The sequence below is a fragment of the Cynocephalus volans genome, chromosome 8, assembly GCF_027409185.1.
Source record: "Cynocephalus volans isolate mCynVol1 chromosome 8, mCynVol1.pri, whole genome shotgun sequence".
In the NCBI taxonomy this organism is placed as follows: domain Eukaryota; kingdom Metazoa; phylum Chordata; class Mammalia; order Dermoptera; family Cynocephalidae; genus Cynocephalus; species Cynocephalus volans.
Genome location: NC_084467.1, coordinates 107,161,049 through 107,181,327, shown reverse-complemented (window position 1 = coordinate 107,181,327; position 20,279 = coordinate 107,161,049). Strand labels below are relative to the sequence as shown.

At 45.9% G+C, this 20,279-nt stretch overlaps 1 protein-coding gene across 2 annotated transcripts; it reads left to right on the top strand.

The window, feature by feature from the left end:
- The first annotated feature begins 1,979 nt into the window (after window positions 1–1,979).
- Window positions 1,980–16,847, top strand: GJA5 (gap junction protein alpha 5). Of its 2 annotated transcripts, none has more exons than XM_063105539.1 (2): window positions 1,980–2,100; window positions 14,326–16,847. In XM_063105539.1, the coding sequence occupies exon 2, from the start codon at window positions 14,359–14,361 to the stop codon at window positions 15,424–15,426; it is 1,068 nt and encodes a 355-aa protein (XP_062961609.1). In that variant the 5' UTR covers window positions 1,980–2,100; window positions 14,326–14,358; the 3' UTR covers window positions 15,427–16,847. The 2 variants fall into 2 exon arrangements, with proteins under 2 accessions (XP_062961609.1, XP_062961610.1); XM_063105540.1 differs by having other exon boundaries at window positions 14,323–16,847.
- Window positions 16,848–20,279: the final 3,432 nt, after the last annotated feature.

Below are 20,279 nucleotides of genomic sequence, written 5' to 3'. Positions count from 1 at the left end.
TTTTGTAGAGTGGCTGAGATGTAGGGACAAAGCCACAGTGCGAAGACAATCTCTCTTGGAGAAGAAATTGGGTATCACCAGGGCTCTCTACTGATTTCACATGCTGAGTTCTATCCCAGGACTTTGGTGCAACCATGGTAAGCACAAGCAGGAGGAGACAGGTTTTGTGTTGTGTTCTCTTGGATTGTGTTGGGTTGTATTTTGCAGGCACATCCACAGCACTTCCACGTACCAGACACTGGATGTGCCTGCAAAATACAACCCAACACAATCCAAGAGAACACAACACATATTCATTAGTCCTTAGGACAACCCTGTGAGGTAGATGTTATTATTATTATCCCCAATTTACAACTGAGGAAACTCAGGTGCATAGAGATTAACTTGCCCAGTGTCACACAGCTAGTAAGTGGTGAAGTCAGGATTAAAATCTAGACAGGCTGGCCCCAGAATCTGCTCTGATGCTGCATAGGAAAAAGGGGGGAAATTCTGGCTAAGGAATAAAGAAGTCTGTATTTGTTTTCACCAGGGCTGTTGCGTCCCTCGACACAGGAAATTTGGCCCCATGTTCTTTCCCCTCTTGCTGTTCCTAGCCTTTTCACCCATTAAAAATATAGCCCATTAAAGAAATAAACAGTTTTGCAAAACCTTGGAATATCTGTGACTGGTGCTGTATGGGGAAGACATGCCTCAGGTGGTAATGTGGAGCAAAGGAACAGATCTGGGGTCTGGCCCTGCCACTGCCATCTACTACTGTATGTGACATTGACAAGGGAGCTTCTCTCTTGGCCTCAGTTTTCCTGGCTGTTCCAGATGACCTCTGAGGTTTTCTTTCAGCTCTCATGATCTGTGGGCTCTGAGTCATTGGTTTGTCTGATTTCAGTCCACTCATTCTATAGTTGCTATTTATTGTACTCCAGTGGGGTCCATGGCTAACTGCCTAAGTTGAAGAGTTGGGGGAAGAAATCAGAGGATGAGGGAGGTTTGAGGGCAGAGGTGCCCCACGGTTTCTGAATTTGCTCACCTGTGACATATGTTCTCTCAAGAGAAAACTTTACTTTCATCAGTTCAATTCCAGTTGGGAGACATGTATGCTTTTGTGGAATGCGCAAAGAGATGAATTTTGGCATCATGTAAAACTTCTAATCTTGGCTCTGCCACTTTCTTACTGGGTCACCATAATCATGTTCCTTCATTTCTCTGAAACTAGGTTTCCTCAAATGTGAAATGCAGAAAATGTCTACCTTGTAGAATTGAAAATTGGGATAATTGAGTAAAATAAAAATATTTAATATATATATGAAGCCCTAGCCCTGTGCCTGGCACATTGAAGGTGCTCTCTTCTGGTTGGAGGAGAAGGAGGAGAGAATCCAATCCTGGGCGGTGGAAAATGTCCTCTCCCTGACCTTTGGGGCTGAGAGGACAGCATTTTTTCCCTTTCAGGTTACCCTGGGTGTCTGTCCTGGGGGCTGGATGGTTGGGATTTGTGAGACTGTGTTTTCCTGTGCTGGCTGACACTCGGCTCACTGATGTGGGCATAGTAGAGGTCCCCAAAAGGCTTGGTGTGTGAATGAACACCCCTCTTTCCCAATGACAGGAAAAGGATGGGAAAGAGGGATCTCTTGGGCACTGCAATTTTCCCGCAGATGCCCCCCGAAAGCCTTGGCCTGAGGCATCTGAGGAGGCTCTGCAGAGGGGTGGGCAGGAAAAGACCTAGGGAGGTGGTGCACCAGCCAGCCCAGGGACAGGACAAACGTCAAGGACTGCTGCCACAAGGACAGCGGGAGGACAGGGCTCTGCCTCCTTCTTGGGAGAGCAGGTGAGGACAGGCTGCATGGAGGTGGAGGGAAGAAGACTTTTCAAAAGAGCGTAAAGACTCTAGGAGCAAAAGAGAGGGGGGAGGGAGGGATCTAGAGGGAGAAAGGGGTGGGGAGAGAGAGTAGGAAGAAGTGGGAGGAGGGAGAGCACCAGATACCGATTAAAAAGAGGGTGGAAGAGGAACAACTGACAGGCTCCAGAGCAGAGAACAGTGGGCAGTTGAAGAGGCAGCCAGAGCACGGAGAAGCCAACGGCAATTCCAGGGAGCAGGAAGAGAAGCAGGTAAGGGGGGACTTGAATTTTAAGAGATAAAACTACAAGTCGACAGGAAGTAGCCAGAAGAGAGAGACTTGAATTCTGGGCTAGATAAAAACAAAGCTTTCTCTGTACCTGTGAGTTTATCCTCTGCCCCTCTCAGCATTTCCTGTGATAGCGACGTTTGGATATATTAAGAAAGTTTAGCGAGGCCGCAGATAAGTTACTTACTTGATTTATAAGGAGCTGGGGAAATGTGAGTGGAGGGCCCTGGGGTGACAGGCTGCCTCCTGTGGAGCTGCAGCGCTCCGGGGACATCTTAGAAGTGGGTCACCAGTCCACTTCCAAGAACTTTTGTGAAGAGGAATTGGCCCTTTAAAAACAAAACCAACACTGTTTTACGATGCTTTCTTTAGGCGTGGAATCTTTTTTGAAATGCTTTCTGCAGCATCTAGGGGAGTGTTTTGATTTTTTTTTTTTTTTTTCTTCCCAAGGCATGTTGGATGGTTTAAAAATATTCCCTGCTTAGTTTCCTGCAGAGTATCATGTCCCCGCTGTGCCTGGCTGCATGTGAGAAATCCGGGCTGCCACTCACAGTCAGAGGAAAGAGGCCAGTGAGACCCGGAGAGGAAGCCGGGAGAGGTGCCACTGAAGGTCTCCTTTCCACCTGAGCTAGATGACCACAAGGCAGAAAGGGTCCTGTTGGCTCCTTCCTTGACCTTTCTTCTGAGCATGTGACAAAAGGACCCAGACTCAGGAGCTGGGAGACCCGGTCCCCTGAGTGGCTGTGACCTTGGACTAGACACTTCCCCCTTCTGGGCCTCACCTTCTTCATCTGTAAAATGTGGGATTTGAAGTAGAAGGATCTTTCTGGTTCCATTCAGCAGCAACATCGTGCAAGGCTATACTTCCGTATGTTAAAAAACAAATGCAACTCAGAATCACTGAGAAAGGGATGCTGGGTCTGAGGATTTCATATCCGTACTGTTCCTTTGTTCTGTTTTTTCCTTCATTCCCCCTCGCAGCATCCCATCGTAATAGAGGGATTCCTGGTTCTTACTCCTCAGCACATCACCAGAGTGGCTGTTTCCCTCTGGCACAACGGGGTGTGACTGGCCTGAGAGAAGGAAGGGCAGTGCAAAGAGCACCGGACAGGGAGTCAGGAGACCTCAAGTCCAGTGAAACTGGACAGGACGGAGAGCAAGGCCAGTGTGTGGAGTGCAGCACCTCCGTTTGCCCGGTGGTGTGGCTCGCGGCTGGGGACACAGCTGGTATTAGAGGCATCCCTGCCTGACTTGCACATCAGCAGGCCAAGTGGCTTCCGTCCCCTCCACCACTGCCCCCAAAGGCACAGCCCAGCCCAGATCCCGATTCACTGCTCTCTGGGGACAGTGCTGAACTTTCTACCCTCCTGCCAGGTTCCCCAGGGTGGCAGAGCCTGTTCCCCTGGCTGTCTATCCAGGCCTTTTCCTCACCCAGCAGCTGCTAGTGAGGAGTCCCAGTGACCACAGCACGCAGAGCAGAGAACACCCAAGGGGCATCCTCTGAGCATCCCCTTGCACAGACACATGACATTCCCAGAGTCATGGCAGTCACAGAATCAGCTGCCCTGTCCTCCCACTGTCTTGGACCCCCCGAGGTGTTCCTGCTGGGCTCCTGAAACTGGTCATTGTTCTTACCTATTAGCTGCCTCCCTCCTGCTCCCCTGTTAAGACTGGCCTAAAGTCCTAGGACGCTAGAACTGGAAGAAGTCTCTTAAATTGCCGACTTCCTCCTTTGATAAATAAGGAGAAGGACGTCTAGAAAAGGGAAGTGACTTGTTGAGTATGACACGAATCAGGTCCATCTCAGTTGGGAGAACAGCCTGCTCTGCTCATTCTCACCTAGAGCTCCTCTAACCTCTGTCCTGCGCTGTTTCCCCAGCTTCTCTCTTCCCCATGCATCTCTCTCTCCCCCAGCCTCTGTGATTATTCCATTCAAGCATCTCTACAATCCTATTTTATGGCAGTGACACACACCTGCCCATCTGCTCCTCATCATCTCTACTGGCTGGTAGGGGCACAAGCAGTGGAGGGTCTGGGGCTCAGGCAGCCAACAGGGCTGCCACAGTGTCATGTGGCCTCTTGGGTACTGGCTGCCCTACCTCTGTGTCCAGCCAGTTAAAACAGGACAGGGGGTCTGTGTGTGTGGATCAGTCAGGACAGGAACTGGAAGACATACAGTATTCAGGGCCAGGAAATCCAAGGCCCAAGCCCTGCCCCCTGTCCCAGGGAAGGACTCACCTACTGGGGATTTCAGCAGATCTCTGTGTGAATTAGCACCCTGACGCCCCACCTGAGGTCAAGGGTTGAGCTGGCCAAAGGGAAGAGATGCTCATTTTCCTGGAAAGCTTCAGAGCTCCAAGAAAAGAAACTGCCTGGTAAATTGCAGCTTGATGACACTGGGTGAATTAGCAAATAATGGGCAAGAAAAATTCAGCATTTAACAATTCACTCACTTTCATAAAGAAAGGGATTTGGGAGGTCTCAGAATTAGAGGTACTGAAATAGCACAGAGGGACTTCAGAGTTTACCTAACTTAGGGTTAGGGCAGAAGGCAGAGGCTGAGAATTTTGGAGTCATATTTGGGTTAGAATTTCAGCTGTGTGACCTTGGGCAAATGATATAATGTCTCTGATCCTCAATTTCTTCATCTGCCAACAAGGCTAATAAATATCTTCCTTGGAAGGTTTTCTGAGGATTAAATAAAGTATTTTAACTGGCTTTCAAATAATAGGTGCTCAATGAACAACAGAACAATAAGGTAGAATCCAGGTCACCTGGTTCTCAGCCCAAGTCCCTTTGAATTGCATCTTATTTGATACAAAGGCCTTTCTACAATGAAGATTCACCATGACATATAATTCTCAGAAGGTACTGCTTGATTTTTATGACCACAGATTTTGTTTCTGGGACTACTTTCGCTGACCTCTAAGCTGGGAGTCATAAAATCTGGATTTGTGTCATTGCTGTGCCATTAACTTGCCATACTATCACAACTGGGCAAGTCACCAACCTCCCATATGTTCTAACTTAGAGCTGGAGAAGCCTTAGCAACCACCCAGCTCAACCCATTTGTTTTACACATGAGCAAACTGAGGCTCAGGGAGGGGGAATGTTTTGCCTAGGGTCACAAAGACACAGCTAGGACTAGAAAGAGACTCTTTCATAAAATGGTAACATTGTATTTTCAAAGGATACTTCCAGAATCTTAATCCAACCTTCAAACTTCATCAGGCAGAACTTCAGGAGAGGGCAGAGGTGGCTGGGGTCAAAATGCCCCTTCCCCTCCGATCACAGAGTAGACAACCCCCTCTTTCTCTTCCAAGTAGAACTGAGCCTGCTTCAAACCCTTTGTGGGTGTGACTTCAGCTTGGTGACCAGATTCAAAATTGCTGCAGCTCCTCATATGAAGTCCATCTGCAGGCCCAAAAGCTTGAGTTGAAGACACGTTAGGAGGCAGGCTGGACCAATCACAGGAATGAGAGGGGCCTGATCTGAGTGGGCCCTGCACCTCCCTGCTTTCCCAGCCCTGCCCCAGAGGGTCTTGATGCCTAGTGAAATAACTAATTTACAGATAAATTAACATTCTTCCCATTGCCCATGGTTTCCTTATCTCTCTGATAGTCACCTTCCTGTACCAGTGCCACATGGGAGTCCTTGCTGTGTCACTAACCAGACTGCAGCACTATCAAATTCTGCATCAAGTTGGCTAGTTGACTCATGTTTAAGAGGAGTTTTTATTGGAAATGTCAGAAAGACAAACAAACAAGCAAAGACAAAAAAAAAAAAAACAAAACCCCAAAACAAGGCCTACTATTGTTGTAGGTGTTTCCACATATTCACATATTCTTTAATCCCCATGAGTAAACATTCACATTTTTCAGGCGAGTTGAAACTGGGAGGTTAAGTGACTTGCCTAAGGTCACACAAATAGACAGTGATGCAAACAGGGTCCTAGCCCCACTATTTCTTAGAAATCATGAGTCCCTCCCCCTAACTATTGCTATTTCTGTTGTTCTTATTATGATCTGACATCAATGGAACACCAGAGCCTGCTGTTTGGCCAGCTGAGAACCCAGCACTAGACACTGCCGCAGCCAAGAACACTTACTGGCTAAAAAAGGAAATAACTTTCTATATGTGAATTCTGGCCAAATGGTGGCAGATGCTGAAAAGTCTGGGAATCCTGAGCACTGTGGGCTGAGGGCCCCAAAGTAATAATTAATTCTAGGAATAGCATATGTGAGAGATGGCCAGCCAAGAAGTCAGAAGCTAAAAGGAAAAACCGTGGGCCTCTTATGAGATGAGGTAAACTGGAAAAAACCCTGCTCACAAAGTTAAGAGACTAAGTTGTGGTCGTAGGTTTGTCATCATCTGTCAGTCCTAGGGCTTCTTTGATTCTCTTTCCCTTTTCAGAGACACAGACAGTGTGGGCTTTGGAGCCAGGCCAACCAGGTTCAAGTCCCTTATGTAGCATTTGCCAGTTGTGAGACTGTACAAGTCAACCGCTGAACCTCAATTTTCTCTTCTGGAAAATGGGACAATACTACTTTGCTAGCAGGGTTAATGGAAGGGTTAAAAAGTATAGCTGAAACATGCTTTGCACATAGAAAATACTCAATTTAGTGCTATTATTACTATTACTTAACTTCCCTGGATCCTAATCATCTTGTGTAAAAATAAGGGGCTGAGTTTGATTGATCTCTAGGTTCCTTTCAGCTCTACTGCACTATGAATCTATGACAAGATGGTGGGAACAATAAAGAAATCAGAGCATTGTAATAAATAGAATTTCCATTAGTAATTGCATAGGTATTAATCAACTTTTTTAGGGTAATCAATAAGGACCTCCCAATATTTCATTGTGATTTAATATTGCTGTTTACCATCACCCCCCTCCATTCCTTGTACATGCAGTATTTCTTCTTCCAACATTTTAAGAAGAAAATTATTTATCCTAGCATAACTGTGTTTCTCTACTTTGCCTGCTCCCTTCCACTTCCTTGGCTTTGAAACAACAGTCTGCCAGCAGGATATCTCTGATTGGACCAATCTGTCCCTGCCAGAATAAAATAATTAAATTTAAAGAGGAGTTAATTATCTGCCATTGGCTGGAGTAGGAAGAAGACTAAAGTGAGTACTTTATTTCACCCATCTGTCTTTTTTTCTTCTCTCTCATTTCTGTCTTCCTCTCCCCTCTATAGTAATCAAGCTTCAGGGATGCAGGCCCCAATGGACTTCTCATTTTGATGAAGTTGCCTACACTGCCCAGTGCAATAGTTATGGCTGTATCATATGCCTGGCCATTTCTCCTGAAGCTGGAGTAGCTACCCCAAACCTAAATCAAGAAAGGGGAACATCTTAACTGTAAGAATTACCCTTCGCCACTTATAATCAACTTCTTGTCCTAACAATTATCTCACAAACATCCCTGCTTCAGTCATCTTATATAAAATTGGCCAGCCTTTGACTGGCAAGGATTTGCCAAAGAAAGGAACTTTAGGTGACTTAGAAAGAGTTTAGCAGACGGGCCGAGCCCGTGGCGCACTCGGGAGAGTGCGGCGCTGGGAGCGCGGCAACGCTCCTGCCGCGGGTTCGGATCCTATATAGGAATGGCCGGTGCACTCACTGGCTGAGTGCCGGTCACGAAAAAGACAAAAAAAAAAAAAAAAAGAGTTTAGCAGAGCTGCTGTAAGACAAGCTAGGAGCAGAGTGTGACTCCAACTCCACCTCTTACTAGTAGTGTGATCTTGCTCAAGTTACCCTCTCTGAGTCCTGTAAAGAAGGGACGAGAATAGTCCTTACTTCCTCGAATGGTTGTGAAAATCAAATGAAAAAACATATATAAAGAAACAGTGTCTGGAACATAGAAAGATCTCAATAAGTGTTATTTTATTATTATTATCACCCAGATTCAAGTTCTTTTGTGTGTAATTCTGGGTAAGCTAGAAGATGTAGTTGAGAATCTCGAAGGATAATAAAGATTACTTGAGGCAGCTAAGGATCAAGACCAATTTCTCATGTAATTCTCCCATATATCCATTTCATTCAGGGAGAAACTATTGAGGTAAGGGGAAATCAGAAAAATGTTCACAAATGAATTTGGTATGAAGGAGTTCTGAGACGATGGTTACACTTGATGCTTTACTTCATAGAGCCACCGTTGATGTCTGACATAGCATAGGAGCTCAATAAACACTTTCTGAACTACACTAAACTGACATGATACTATGTCTAAGCCATGCTTTAAGTGATTCTGTTGGGTCCTTTTACAATGGAATTCTCTTAATTGGGAAGCAAGTCAACCCTGCCCTTTGCCACATTCCACTGTATGGTGAGTGGAATCACAGCATGAGCCCAGGGGACTGTTATTATTACCAGGAATAACGACCTGTATTGAGAACCAGAGATCTGTTACATATCATCCAGAACATGTGTCGTTGACTCAGACAGTGGTCTTATAATCTAATTTTGTCAAATCTGGGTAAGTTCCCCAGTAATCCAAGGGGAGGAGGCAATGAAGGAATAGCCCATAGTGGCAAAGGCTCCAGACAATGTCCAGTCCCGCCCAGCCAACTGGAGGGCTATCTCTCAAGCAGAAGGACGGCTCGAGGCTCAGTGGCTTCCATCTCCCTGGTGTTCTGGTCACCACAGTCATCGGGCAGGTGCCCCTAGACCAGCTTTCCAGGGAGCCCTCTCTACTGACGTGCAGCATGGCCCCCAAGTGTTACTCACCCTCTGTATGTATCCTTGTCCTTTACTTCAGTAGCTGGGAAGGACCAACCTTGATCAATTTGGCATTAAGTGTTCCGAATGACCTGAATGTTATCACTCATACATTGTTTATTATAAGTTTTTATTTTCATTGCTGGACTTAAAGGGAGATTTGAACCTCCTTCGGACCACTATGCAATCTTATTACTAGATCACACATTTTCTTTGGTCATTAAGAAAACATTTATTATGTACCTAAATGAGAGAACCAAATCCAATAAGAATACAAACTAGAAGACAGGGCTTTTGATTTTGAGAAGTTCACTACCCGTTTGAGGGAAAATGCTGTTAAATCTTTGAGGGAAGAAATCATACCTGATTTTATTAATTCAATAGGTATCATTGAGTGCCTAATATTTGTCGGGCCTGGTACCTTTTATGTATTGTTTTCAGTACTCAGAACAGTGGTAGGCACATAGTAGCGACTCAAAACACTGCTTGTGGGTTGGTTGATAGACAGGAAACTTTTGGAGAATAAGTGTAAGACAGCATATAACCAAGTGTGAAAATGTATTCTACATGCTAGATGGTAACTTAGAGTCTTTCAGAGTCCAGGAGACATCAAGGAGGGGTGAGGTCATTTTTAGAAGACTTCTCCATTTTACCCTAGATCTGTGGAGTCAGAGGAAGAGGATCTGGCTATGAGTTTATGCTTAGTCTGGGTTGCTCTGAAATGGTTTTCATTGAAAACAGTGGCTTTGTAGAGGGACCACAATGTCACCCTAAGGTGGAGCACTGGACTGGAAATGTAAATAACAGTTTTATTTCTAGCCATATAATGCATGAAGTTAAGGCATGCAATGATTGATGCTCACCATACATAAAATCCTTCTTCTGGCCCTTTCCCAAACACTATGTTATGATTACCAAACAAGTTCCCCAGTGACTCCTTCAAAATTTGCTTTGTCCCAGGATATGACACATTGAAAGAGGATGCTGAAGGTTTTGGAGTAAAGAACCTTGAGAGTTGGAATGTTCTCTTCCAGGTCCTAGGGACCATGCATTTTTGCCTTAACGATTTCAGAACTTGTACCCACTGCAGAGGGCTGTAGAACACAATTATTCATGTTGAAAAATTATGTGTTTACTATCTCCCCTTAATTAAGCGAAATAAAGGCAGTTAATCTCAGTAAAGGCAGGAGGCAGGGAATCTCTTTTCGTCTCCCCGCCTTCCTTCTGTGTCCTCAATGACTGGCACCTTGTGCCCACTCAAGAAACTTATTAAATGAGTGCATGAAAAGGAAGAAGGACATTCTAGGCGAAGGGAACAAGAGGAGCAAAGATAAAGGGGAGAAACTGTGGGATGTGTTTGGGGAATTATGTAGCTTAAGTACTGAGCGTGTGAGGAGAACAGTAGAAAAAAGGTATGATGAGGTTGTGCTACAGGAGGGTCTCAAACGGCACCTTAAAGAGCTCGGACTGTGTCAGCGGTAGGAGGCCAGTGAAGATTACAGCTAAAGCAGTGAGCTAAACTCCATTGTATTTAACAGAATTTATTCATGGCACGGGCAGCTTCCTTTGCCCCTCCTAGCACACTTCCTGCCGAGAAATGGATAATAATCTACAAAGCATTTTATATGCTATACACCCAGTAAACTCACTGAGTATCTAATCTACACGTTTCTCTGGCTGAGGTGGGGGAGCCCAAAGGGAGCCAATGTAGCTGGAAAACTGACGCCAGCAAGGGACCTTTCACATAGTAAACTGAGCGGCTGGTTCACCGTAGCAATTTTAAGTTTCTCTGACCTTGCCTGAGTGTCAGCAGGAAGTCATAAATGAAAGGTCCTTTACCTTATTTCCTCTGCCAGGGCCTGGGAGTCTGCCTCAGCTAGTGTCTTCTTCCCTCCCACTGAGACATCCTTCCCAATACTGTCTTTCTGGTTTTCCAAGATGTTCTTTTCTTGTACCTGTGCTTTACTTCTTCCAGGTGGGATTCCTTGGACCACAAGTGAGGGAGTCAGCAGTCAAGCCTCTTGGCAGACCAAAGCGGCATGTTGTTTGCCTGGAGCTATTTTTATATTTCCCTGGGTACTTGTAAGGAATGAGTTACAGAGTGAGAAGATCAAGGGAAAAGTCTTCAGGGATTGAGTGTGGAAAACTTGTTCCAAATCTTGGAAGAATATGACATTTCTTTCTTTTTGCTTCCTTTTTGTTTCCATTTCCATCTTTCATTTTCTCCCCTTCTGCTCTTCCCGCATTTTGCTCTTCTCCTCTGTGATGCACCTTTCTCTACTTTCTATTCTCTTTCTCTCTCTTCCTTTTATTCTCATCCTCCCCCACTACTCTCTTTGCTAGTTATGGCTGCCTTTTATTCAGTTCTTATATGCTGAGCACTGTGCTAAGTGCTTTTTATACACCACCTCATAGTACTCTGGGAGCTAAATAACAGTATCTCCATTTTGCAGATGAGGAAAGTGAAACATGGATTGAATAATTTATGCAAGCTCAGTAGACAGTCAGAGAGATCTGAAATTGTTATCTAACCCCCACAGCCATCTTCTCTTAACCATGACATGATTTTTCTTTATTTTCAACTCCCCCTTGTCATTCCCCTTTTCTGCTCCTCTTTCTTTCTATTCCTCCCCTTCTCTTCCTCTCTCTTCCTCTCAGACACTCACCACAGCCTGGCCACTGCACATGTGTGGCTGACCCTGAAGGTGCTGAACACTGTACACGTGCCCAGAAGAGATGACAGGCCATTCAAACTCTTATCTAATCAGCCATTTTCCTTTCCAGCAAATGCTCCACAATTTTCCACATTTGGAGGCTGAAGGAGGGGGCCCGTCACCACCCAAGGAAAAGGGGCAGATGTCTGATCAAAAATCAGAGGAAAAGCCACAAGACCTGGATGGGTCTTTGATATGGAGAGGAACTGAGATAAGATCCTTTCCACTCAGGCAGATACTCCCTCATTCCCAGGGATTCTGCATACTCTCAGGCTTGGGGACTTGAGGGCTGAGAGAAGTCAGAGCCAGGAGGCTGGTCTCTGTCAAGGCATCAACTCAGGAGCCAAGGAAGCGTGGCAAGCAAAATGCAGTATCCCCACCCTGTCTTTTCCCATGAGAATAAAAAATGTTCTAATAAGAACCAGGAGCACATTGGCAGCAAAAATATGAAGGTCAAAGTTTGAACTTGACAACCTCTCAGGTCCCATCCAAATCTGAGGTTTTATGATTCTTAAGAAGTGAATATTTATATTCAGTTCTCTCCTATCTTTTTGTCATCCTGCTGATTGTGATTCCTTAAAAGTTCAAACACTAAGGACATTTATTGCTCATCAAGTAAGAATTCTGGAGGTAGGAGATTCAAGAGTTGATTCAGAGACCTCAGGGCACTGGTTGGCATTTCTCAGATTCTCTGGGCAGCTTCAGACAACTTGGCTCACACAACCCTGTCCACAAGCAGGAAGCAGTAGAGCGGGGGACGACTGTAAGTGAGGCTCCCTCTGTTCACTGGGGGATGGAAAAACCTTTTCCAGAACATTCCCTCCACACTAAACTGCCCACATACCTCACTGGCCAGAACTAACTGCAGTAGAGACTGAGAAAGTGGTACCTGGCTTTTTCACCTGCTAATGGGAGGTCAGCAAGGAATAACAAACTGGTTTACCATTGGGTAGGAAATAACAGTGCCTATCACCCTCTCCTTCCTTCATTCAACTAAGATTTCCTAAGTGCCTACTCTGGGCTAGGATCTGATGATAGAGAGAAAAAGACAATCTCTATTTTCAAAAAACAATCCCTGTTGGAAGAACATAGATGGGCAGAGGACTGCAAAACGTGGTGGCAAATGCTGGGAGAGGAGTGAGTGTCCCTAGGGTCACCACAGGAGCTGAAGAGGCTCCGCTTGAGGGAGCAGGAAAAGCTAGAGGAAGCAATGACTAGGTTAAGTTTTGAAGGGTAAACAGCATTCAGCTAGGGGTGAAAGGTCATGTAGGAGGTAGCTGGAAGGAGGACATTTGGAAATCTGCCAGGACTTGGCATGGCTGAACAAAGGGAACTCATGGGGACAGGTAGGAAATGGGCTGATGAAGCAGGCAAAAACCAGATGAAGGAGGATTTTGTACAGGACATAAAGGTTTGGGGCATTTATTCTGGACATGAGGGTGAGCAGGTCTGTGTGTGGGTACCTTTTGTAAGCAGAACACTTAGCAGCAGGGCAAGCTGAGCTGTATGGTTAGAATGGCTGTGCTGCACTGAGGCGTGGGAGATCCACAATGCCTGTGGCTTACCAGCTGGGGGGAGCTGAGCACTCATCTGTAATACCTTTAGCTGGTGTGACTGAAGCATGCTTTCTAAAAAAAAAAAATTAATTAATTATTATTATTATTATTATTTTACATTCTAAGATGTTGTGGAGCAGTTGGGGGAGGGGGAGAGGGGAAAGGGAAGGGAGATAGTGTGGGAGGAAGAGGAAGGGGGGACATGGTGAGGCCTGTGACACCCCTTTCATTCCAGCAGGGGAGCCCAGGGGGCTTCTGGTGGCAGCTCAGTTGTGGCTTGGCTGGATGTGGACTGTGGGGGGGCGGCATGGCTGAGGCCCTTGGCCCCCCCAACCCGGGGGCCCAGGGCACTTCTGGAGGTGACCTGGTGGTCGTCACTGGGCTGGATGCAGATGTTGGGGGGGGCGTGGCTGAGGCCCTCACCTCCGACTGCCCCAGCTTGGAGCCCAGGGCCTGAAGCATGCTTTTTTATTCACTACCTTCCAACATAGGTGGTCCATGCTGAATGGTTCTGATCATTTCAGATTACTTTCTGAGAGGCCAAATTTGCCACTCCCAACCTCATTCCTTCCTCCTCCACCTAGTTATGCCCTCAGGAGTCATAAAAAAATTCCTTTCCATCTGACAGTCATTCAAACATATGGAACATTTATAGTATGATTTTCAGCATATCACATACCTCATCTCATTTGATCCCCTAAATCCTCTGATGTAGCTATTCTTGGTCCCATCTGACAGAAGAGAAAACAGATTCAGTGAGGTTAATGCCCAGAGTCACATTTGCAGACTCCGATACTGTGTTTTTCCTACTACTCTGGTATTTCTCTAGATGCAGTCCCTACCCTGCCTGCATCAGAATCACCTGGGCTGCTTGTTGCAAATCCAGATTACTGGGGGTCATCCCAAACCTCCCGAAGTATAATCTCTGAGGGTAAGAGCATAGAATGCACATTGTGGAATACACCTCAGTTAATTTCTAGATCCATTAGTGTGGGAGCCATGCTCTAACCTTGCTAATATGACCATGTCAAATCTTCTTTTAATTTTTGCCGGGGGGATAAAAAGGAGAGCTTTTTGGGTACATCTGACTTCTAAGTTGCACTTTCTTAAAGAACACATCGGTACGGATCACGGGAATCCCACAGCAGGATGGGACCTTCCGGACCTCTGCAGAAACATCTCTCTTTTTCTCTCTTCCTCTCTCCTGCTTAGCAGAAGTCTTGGCGTCTGAACCCTAGCTGAGCCAAGATGGGCGACTGGAGCTTTCTGGGAGAGTTTCTCGAGGAAGTACACAAGCACTCCACGGTGATCGGCAAGGTCTGGCTCACTGTCCTCTTTATATTCCGCATGCTTGTGCTGGGCACGGCTGCCGAGTCTTCCTGGGGGGATGAGCAGGCTGATTTCCAGTGTGACACCCTTCAGCCTGGTTGCGAGAACGTCTGCTACGACCAAGCCTTCCCGATCTCCCACATTCGCTACTGGGTGCTGCAGATCATCTTCGTCTCCACGCCCTCTCTGGCGTACATGGGCCACGCCATGCACTCGGTGCGCATGCAAGAGAAGCGGAAGCTACGGGAGGCCGAGAGGGCCAAAGGGGTCCAGGGCGCTGGGTCTTATGAATACCCGGTAGCCGAGAAGTCCTGCTGGGAGGAAGTGCATGGGAAGGTTGTGCTCCAGGGCACTCTGCTCAACACCTATGTCTGCAGCATCCTGATCCGCACCACCATGGAGGTGGCCTTCATTGTGGGCCAGTACCTTCTCTACGGGATCTTTCTGAAAGCCCTGCACGTCTGCCGCAGGAGTCCCTGCCCCCACGCTGTCAACTGTTATGTATCCCGGCCCACGGAGAAGAATGTCTTCATTGTCTTTATGCTGGCTGTGGCGGGACTATCCCTCTTCCTCAGCCTGGCCGAACTCTACCACCTGGGCTGGAAGAAGACCAGACGGCATTTTTTCAAGTCGGGGCAGGACCTGGCTAAGTGTCAGCTTCCTGGCCTTTCTGGGGGCATAGTCCAGACCTGCACGCCACCCCCTGACTTCAGTCAGTGCCTGGAGGATGGCCCTGGGGGAAAATTCTTTAGTCCCTTCAGTAATAATGTGGCCTCACAGCAGAACACAGACAACCTGGCCACTGAGCAAGTGCAAGGCCAGGAGCAGATTCCTGGGGAGGGTTTCATCCACATTCATTATGGCCAGAAGCCTGAGGTGTTAAACGGAGTCTCATCAGGTCAGCAACTCTCCCATGGCTACCATAGCGACAAACGTCGTTTTAGCAAGGCCAGTAGCAGGGCCAGGTCAGATGACCTATCAGTGTGACCCTCCAGCATGGGAGGACTGGGACCAGTTGGGAATGAAGGAGGCTCAGAGAGGGAAGATGTGCCCCTTCTACTCCCTGCTTCCTCATTCTCATCATTGTTGTGCTCCTTTTGGTCCCTGGGTCTTAATGACATTGCTTATTAATTTCAGAAGGTATAACCAGGGCTTTGTGAGTGTAGTCAGAGACATGGCTACCCACCCAGATTGCTGCCTCCTTCCCATCCTCTACCCAGTAAACTCAATGAAGCCTTTCAGATTACTCATTGAACAGGGTAGAGGAAGGGAAGGGAACTATGGCAAAACCTGGTCTGGAAGGGATAGCCAGAGAGACAGAATCTACGTACCAGCAATATATTAGATGTGTTCTCTAAGTCTCTATGGCTTCCTTGACCCAATTACCCTCCCTCTTCCTAAGGAAAAGCCCCAAATTCCCAGCCAATAGAGAGCATGAATCAGGGAACTTCCAGTAGATGTGCTCTTGAATCTGTTGTCTCCATGGGTCATTCCTTGGAGTGGTGGTGAGATGGCCTTGGTCTGCCCTTGGCTGCCTCTCCTTCTACCAGTGTTTAAAAGGGGTCTTTAGAACTTGATCAGCAGCCTCAACTTTACAAGTGCCTTGGTATGTATCTTAGGCAAATGTCCTCCCTTGTTGATGCTGCAGTCTTTCCTCCTACTAGGGTGTACACACAGCCCATGGGGGTGCCAGATCCTCTAGGGAGTGACTGTACACACAGACTCCACTGGAATTCCTGCCACCACCTGTCATCTTGCAGCGCCTTTACAGTTCAGCCTGATGATAGAAACCATCCCTTCTCTTCCTCCCTTGGCTGTTCACCCAGTGCTCCACTAAAGACCTTATCAACAGAAATGCCCAAGAAGCCATCATCCTTTCTCGGATCCTGACCAGATCACCAGCCACTGAGGCCAGTGGAATTTCCCCCAGTCTTATTAAAACAAAGAGGGCATTGTGCTTCTCGTATTCCTCTTGGGAAAAAATAATTCTGCTGTGAAGATGAAAATAAAAAAGGAGAGAAAACTCTGGAAAACTATTTTTCTCTCCTATTTATTTCCCTTGCTGACTGCCAACTTAGAGTGCCAAGATGAGGTGTGATGACAGCCCCAGATCGCTTGTTCCCTAGAAGCTTTAGCAGGGGCATGTAAGCAGTAGGGGAATCTCTAGCTTTCTTGGCAGGTTCCTTATTTAAAGAGCACAGAGATTCCTACATCTCCCTGATACCCCTAATGAGACTGCTAAGCGGGGCTGCAGAAAAGCCCTGCTTTCCTTAGGGACTGGCCTGGTTTCTCTATTCACTGGATCCATATAGGGTGGCTGCCATTTTGAGTGAAGGTAAAGGATGCTCAGAATTGAATACTGAGACTTACAAAGAGATGATTACATTTTAAGTGTGTGTGTGTGTGTGTGTGTGTGTGTGTGTGTGAGATTATGGGGCGGGGGGGGAGGGGAGAAGGGGATCAGAGTCCTGAAATAAGGAAAGGGGGAACCGCAGAGAAATGTGTATTCTTGCCCTCCTCTTCAGCGGCCCAGCAGAGGGTCTGAGCCTCACTGTCTTGGTGTTATCAGCCTAAACAGATAGGCATGAGAGATTGAGACAGAGAAGGGGAAGTCTCAGAAGGAGGCTGAGCGTCTGCCTCATCTGTCCATCTCAGCTCCTCTGCTGATATTTGGATACTATTGGTGGGTGGAAAGAAGGATGAGAATGGAGAGGTGGAGGGAACTGATTGTTTAGGTAGGAATGACTGGTCATCCCAGGATCCTGGAGGAGACACCTTTTTATCTATTGCCTGGCACTGGCATTAAGATTCTCTCTCCTTCTATCTCTGAAATGTGTCTGATTTGTGAAATGACTGTTCCTGAATTAGAAATGTTATGAGATCAGTCCTTGATGGTGAGGCATTTAGGAAGGAAAAAGGAAGTAATAAGTGTAATTTGTCTTAATAAAATCTGTTTCTACACCTATCTCTCTTTTGTGTCCCTTTCATGCCGTGACTACAAGAGAAGGATGGCAGACTTGGTGGGAAGATGGGCCCTTGGACCTCGCCCATCAGTCAGTAATGCAAAGAGCTTTGGAGTAAGACATGTGAGGGTTAAAATCCCAGCTGCTGATTTACATCTGGACTCCAGCAAGCTACTTAATCTCTGAGCCATGGTTTGTTCATCTGTAAATTGGGCCTAGTAATATCTACCTCATAGGGTTGTTAAATGAGAGACTGTTCATAAAGAGTTCAGCAGAGTACTTGGGTCATAACAGTCATTAAGTGGTAATTGTCACTTGTTATCTTTATTATTTTTGTTATTTTAAATACATTATATTTGAAAACCTGGGATATTGAGGGATAATTTCAGAACTTCCCCTTATGAAGCTCACAGTCTACCCAAATTGATCAAATTAACTCACATAATTCTATTCTAATAATTAGAACATAATTAAGTGGGAATTAACTTATCGATTCTAAGAACCATAAGGCTCCAGGAAGTGATATATATGAAAAACAACAAACTACATAGAAGAGGAAAGAACAGACCTGACCATTAAAAAATGGCTGAGACTTTAGAGAAGTAGAGATGCCAAGGACGACTCTGTGAAATAGGTCTTAGAATTCCGTTTACAGACATCGAAATTGAGGACCACAAAGGGTCTCTGACAGTGAGTCAGCTTCTCATTGACCTCTTTGATTCCTATCTCATTTCTTTGGTAGAGGAGAAGTAATTCTTGCTCCAAATAAAGGGTCAAGGGACCACCCAGCCCTTCACTAACAAATGAGTGCCATTTCCAAGGGAAAGAAACAAAGGCTAGGAAAAACAAACAGAAGTGTTATCTTAACTACCAATCAGCCTTGTTTATCAGGGCAGAAAAGCTCTTTGCAAAGAGATCATAGAATACATCTTATGACACTGGTGTTGAGACTCAGGAGTACACCTGGCATCTGTCCAAGGGTAAGGAGCTCAGCCCAGAGGTGCCTGAGTAGTCTAACTGGAAAAAGCATCTGGGACCCATTTTCGTCCAGTAGGAAAAAAGCAGTCTATCTCATAGTGTTATAAACATAGCTATCAACATCGAACAGTTTATATTACACCCAGACTGCAAAAGCTAAAGAACTTATTTTATAGTGAGTAAGATTTCAGCCTCATGTATCTCTAAGCTCATTTTCTATTCTCTCCTCACCCCACTCCCCAACCTAGAAGGCTCATCACTAAAGAATATAAGGTGATTGATAATATAGTAAACACACCCCAGGTTGTGGGCCACTTTTCTTAATTTCTTTCTTCCAGTGCCAGATAAGAACAGAATTTCTACCACTAGTGCTCATTCCAGTGGCAAAAGTATTCAAGTGGCTAAATGTTAATAACACTCCTATGAAGAATCATGGCACGAATGAGTTTAAAATTTTTTCCTCATAGCAAATTTGGATAACAGAGCAAAAAAGAAAAGAACAAGGGCACTAGATACCTTGCAGGTATCTTAAAGGATTGGTTTCTTTCTTTCTTTTTTTTTTTTAAAGATGACCGGTAAGGGGATCTTAACCCTTGACTTGGTGTTGTTAGCACCACGCTCAGCCAGTGAGCTAACCGGCCATCCCTATATGGGATCCGAACCCGTGGCCTTGGTGTTATGAGCACCGCACTCTCCCGAGTGAGCCACAGGCCGGCCCAAAGGATTGGTTTCATGATGTGGACAGGAGACAGCAAGGCTGGAGAGTGGGGGGCTGCCAAAGATGAGCCACCCACTTCTCAATCCTCAGTAGATCTTGGAAGCCCCTGCAGTCAGTCCGTATATTGGCCCTTGACGATAAACAGAATTTTCAAATGTTAGATATGCAAATAGAATAGGATTAGTGGTGTTTCCTCTCATTGGTCACTTGATGGTCATTGGACATGGGTAGGGTCTGTAATTTTTTATCGTTATTTCAACTGGAAGAGAGAAAAACTTTCATTCAATAAATATACATTAAACAGCTATTTTGAGCTAGGCATTATGTTAGTCTGTAGGAATACTATTTTACAAACAGGACAAGATTTTTATCTTTTGGAGCTTTCAGTCTGGTGGGGAAGGAACTCTAACACAAGTAAGCAAACAAAATAATTCCAAATTGTGATAAGTGGCATGAAGGAAACAAATAGGGGACTAACAAAGGCGGGTGAGGGGCTTCTTCAGATGGGCTGGGTGGAAAGTTCTTTCTGAGGAAGTAACACTGAAGCTGGGATCTGACAGCTGAGAAGCTAGCCTCTGATAAGTAGGGGAAGAACCTGGGTGGGAGAATTCAAATTCCTCCCAGGAAACTCCAGAATACAGCTGTCCCTTATCTCAGTCTGGTCCAACATTTTTGAAAGACACAGAATTCAAGCAGCACCTAAAACAACACTGTTTGGCATTAGCTATTGCAAAACACACATACCTCTTTCTGCAAAGACCTCAATGGACATAAATATTTTCACTCAAGGAAGCAGAAGTAGCACATATAAAAGGTCTGAATTAAAACTAGTAAATATCATACATTAAGTTCTAAAAAGCTCAATTTGATGTTGCAACTATTATTTCCACCAGTATCAATTGTTATAACACATTTCGGGCCTTGTAAACTAAGTCTGTTCCCTGGGGTAGGGATGGGAAGGGAAGGCGAGGGTGCTCGAGGACAGAGCTAGCTGCAGGCGCCGGAAGGGAGTCCAGGCTGGTAGGCAGAATATTATACCTAAAGGGGCTAGGAGAGAGTCAGCAGGGCGTGGTCCAGAGTAGCCTTGGCATCAGGGAATTCAAAACAGCAAGACATCAAGTGCACAGAGAGGCGGGGGTGGGGAAGGTGGAGGAGCACACCAGCAGGGACGCCAGGCCACA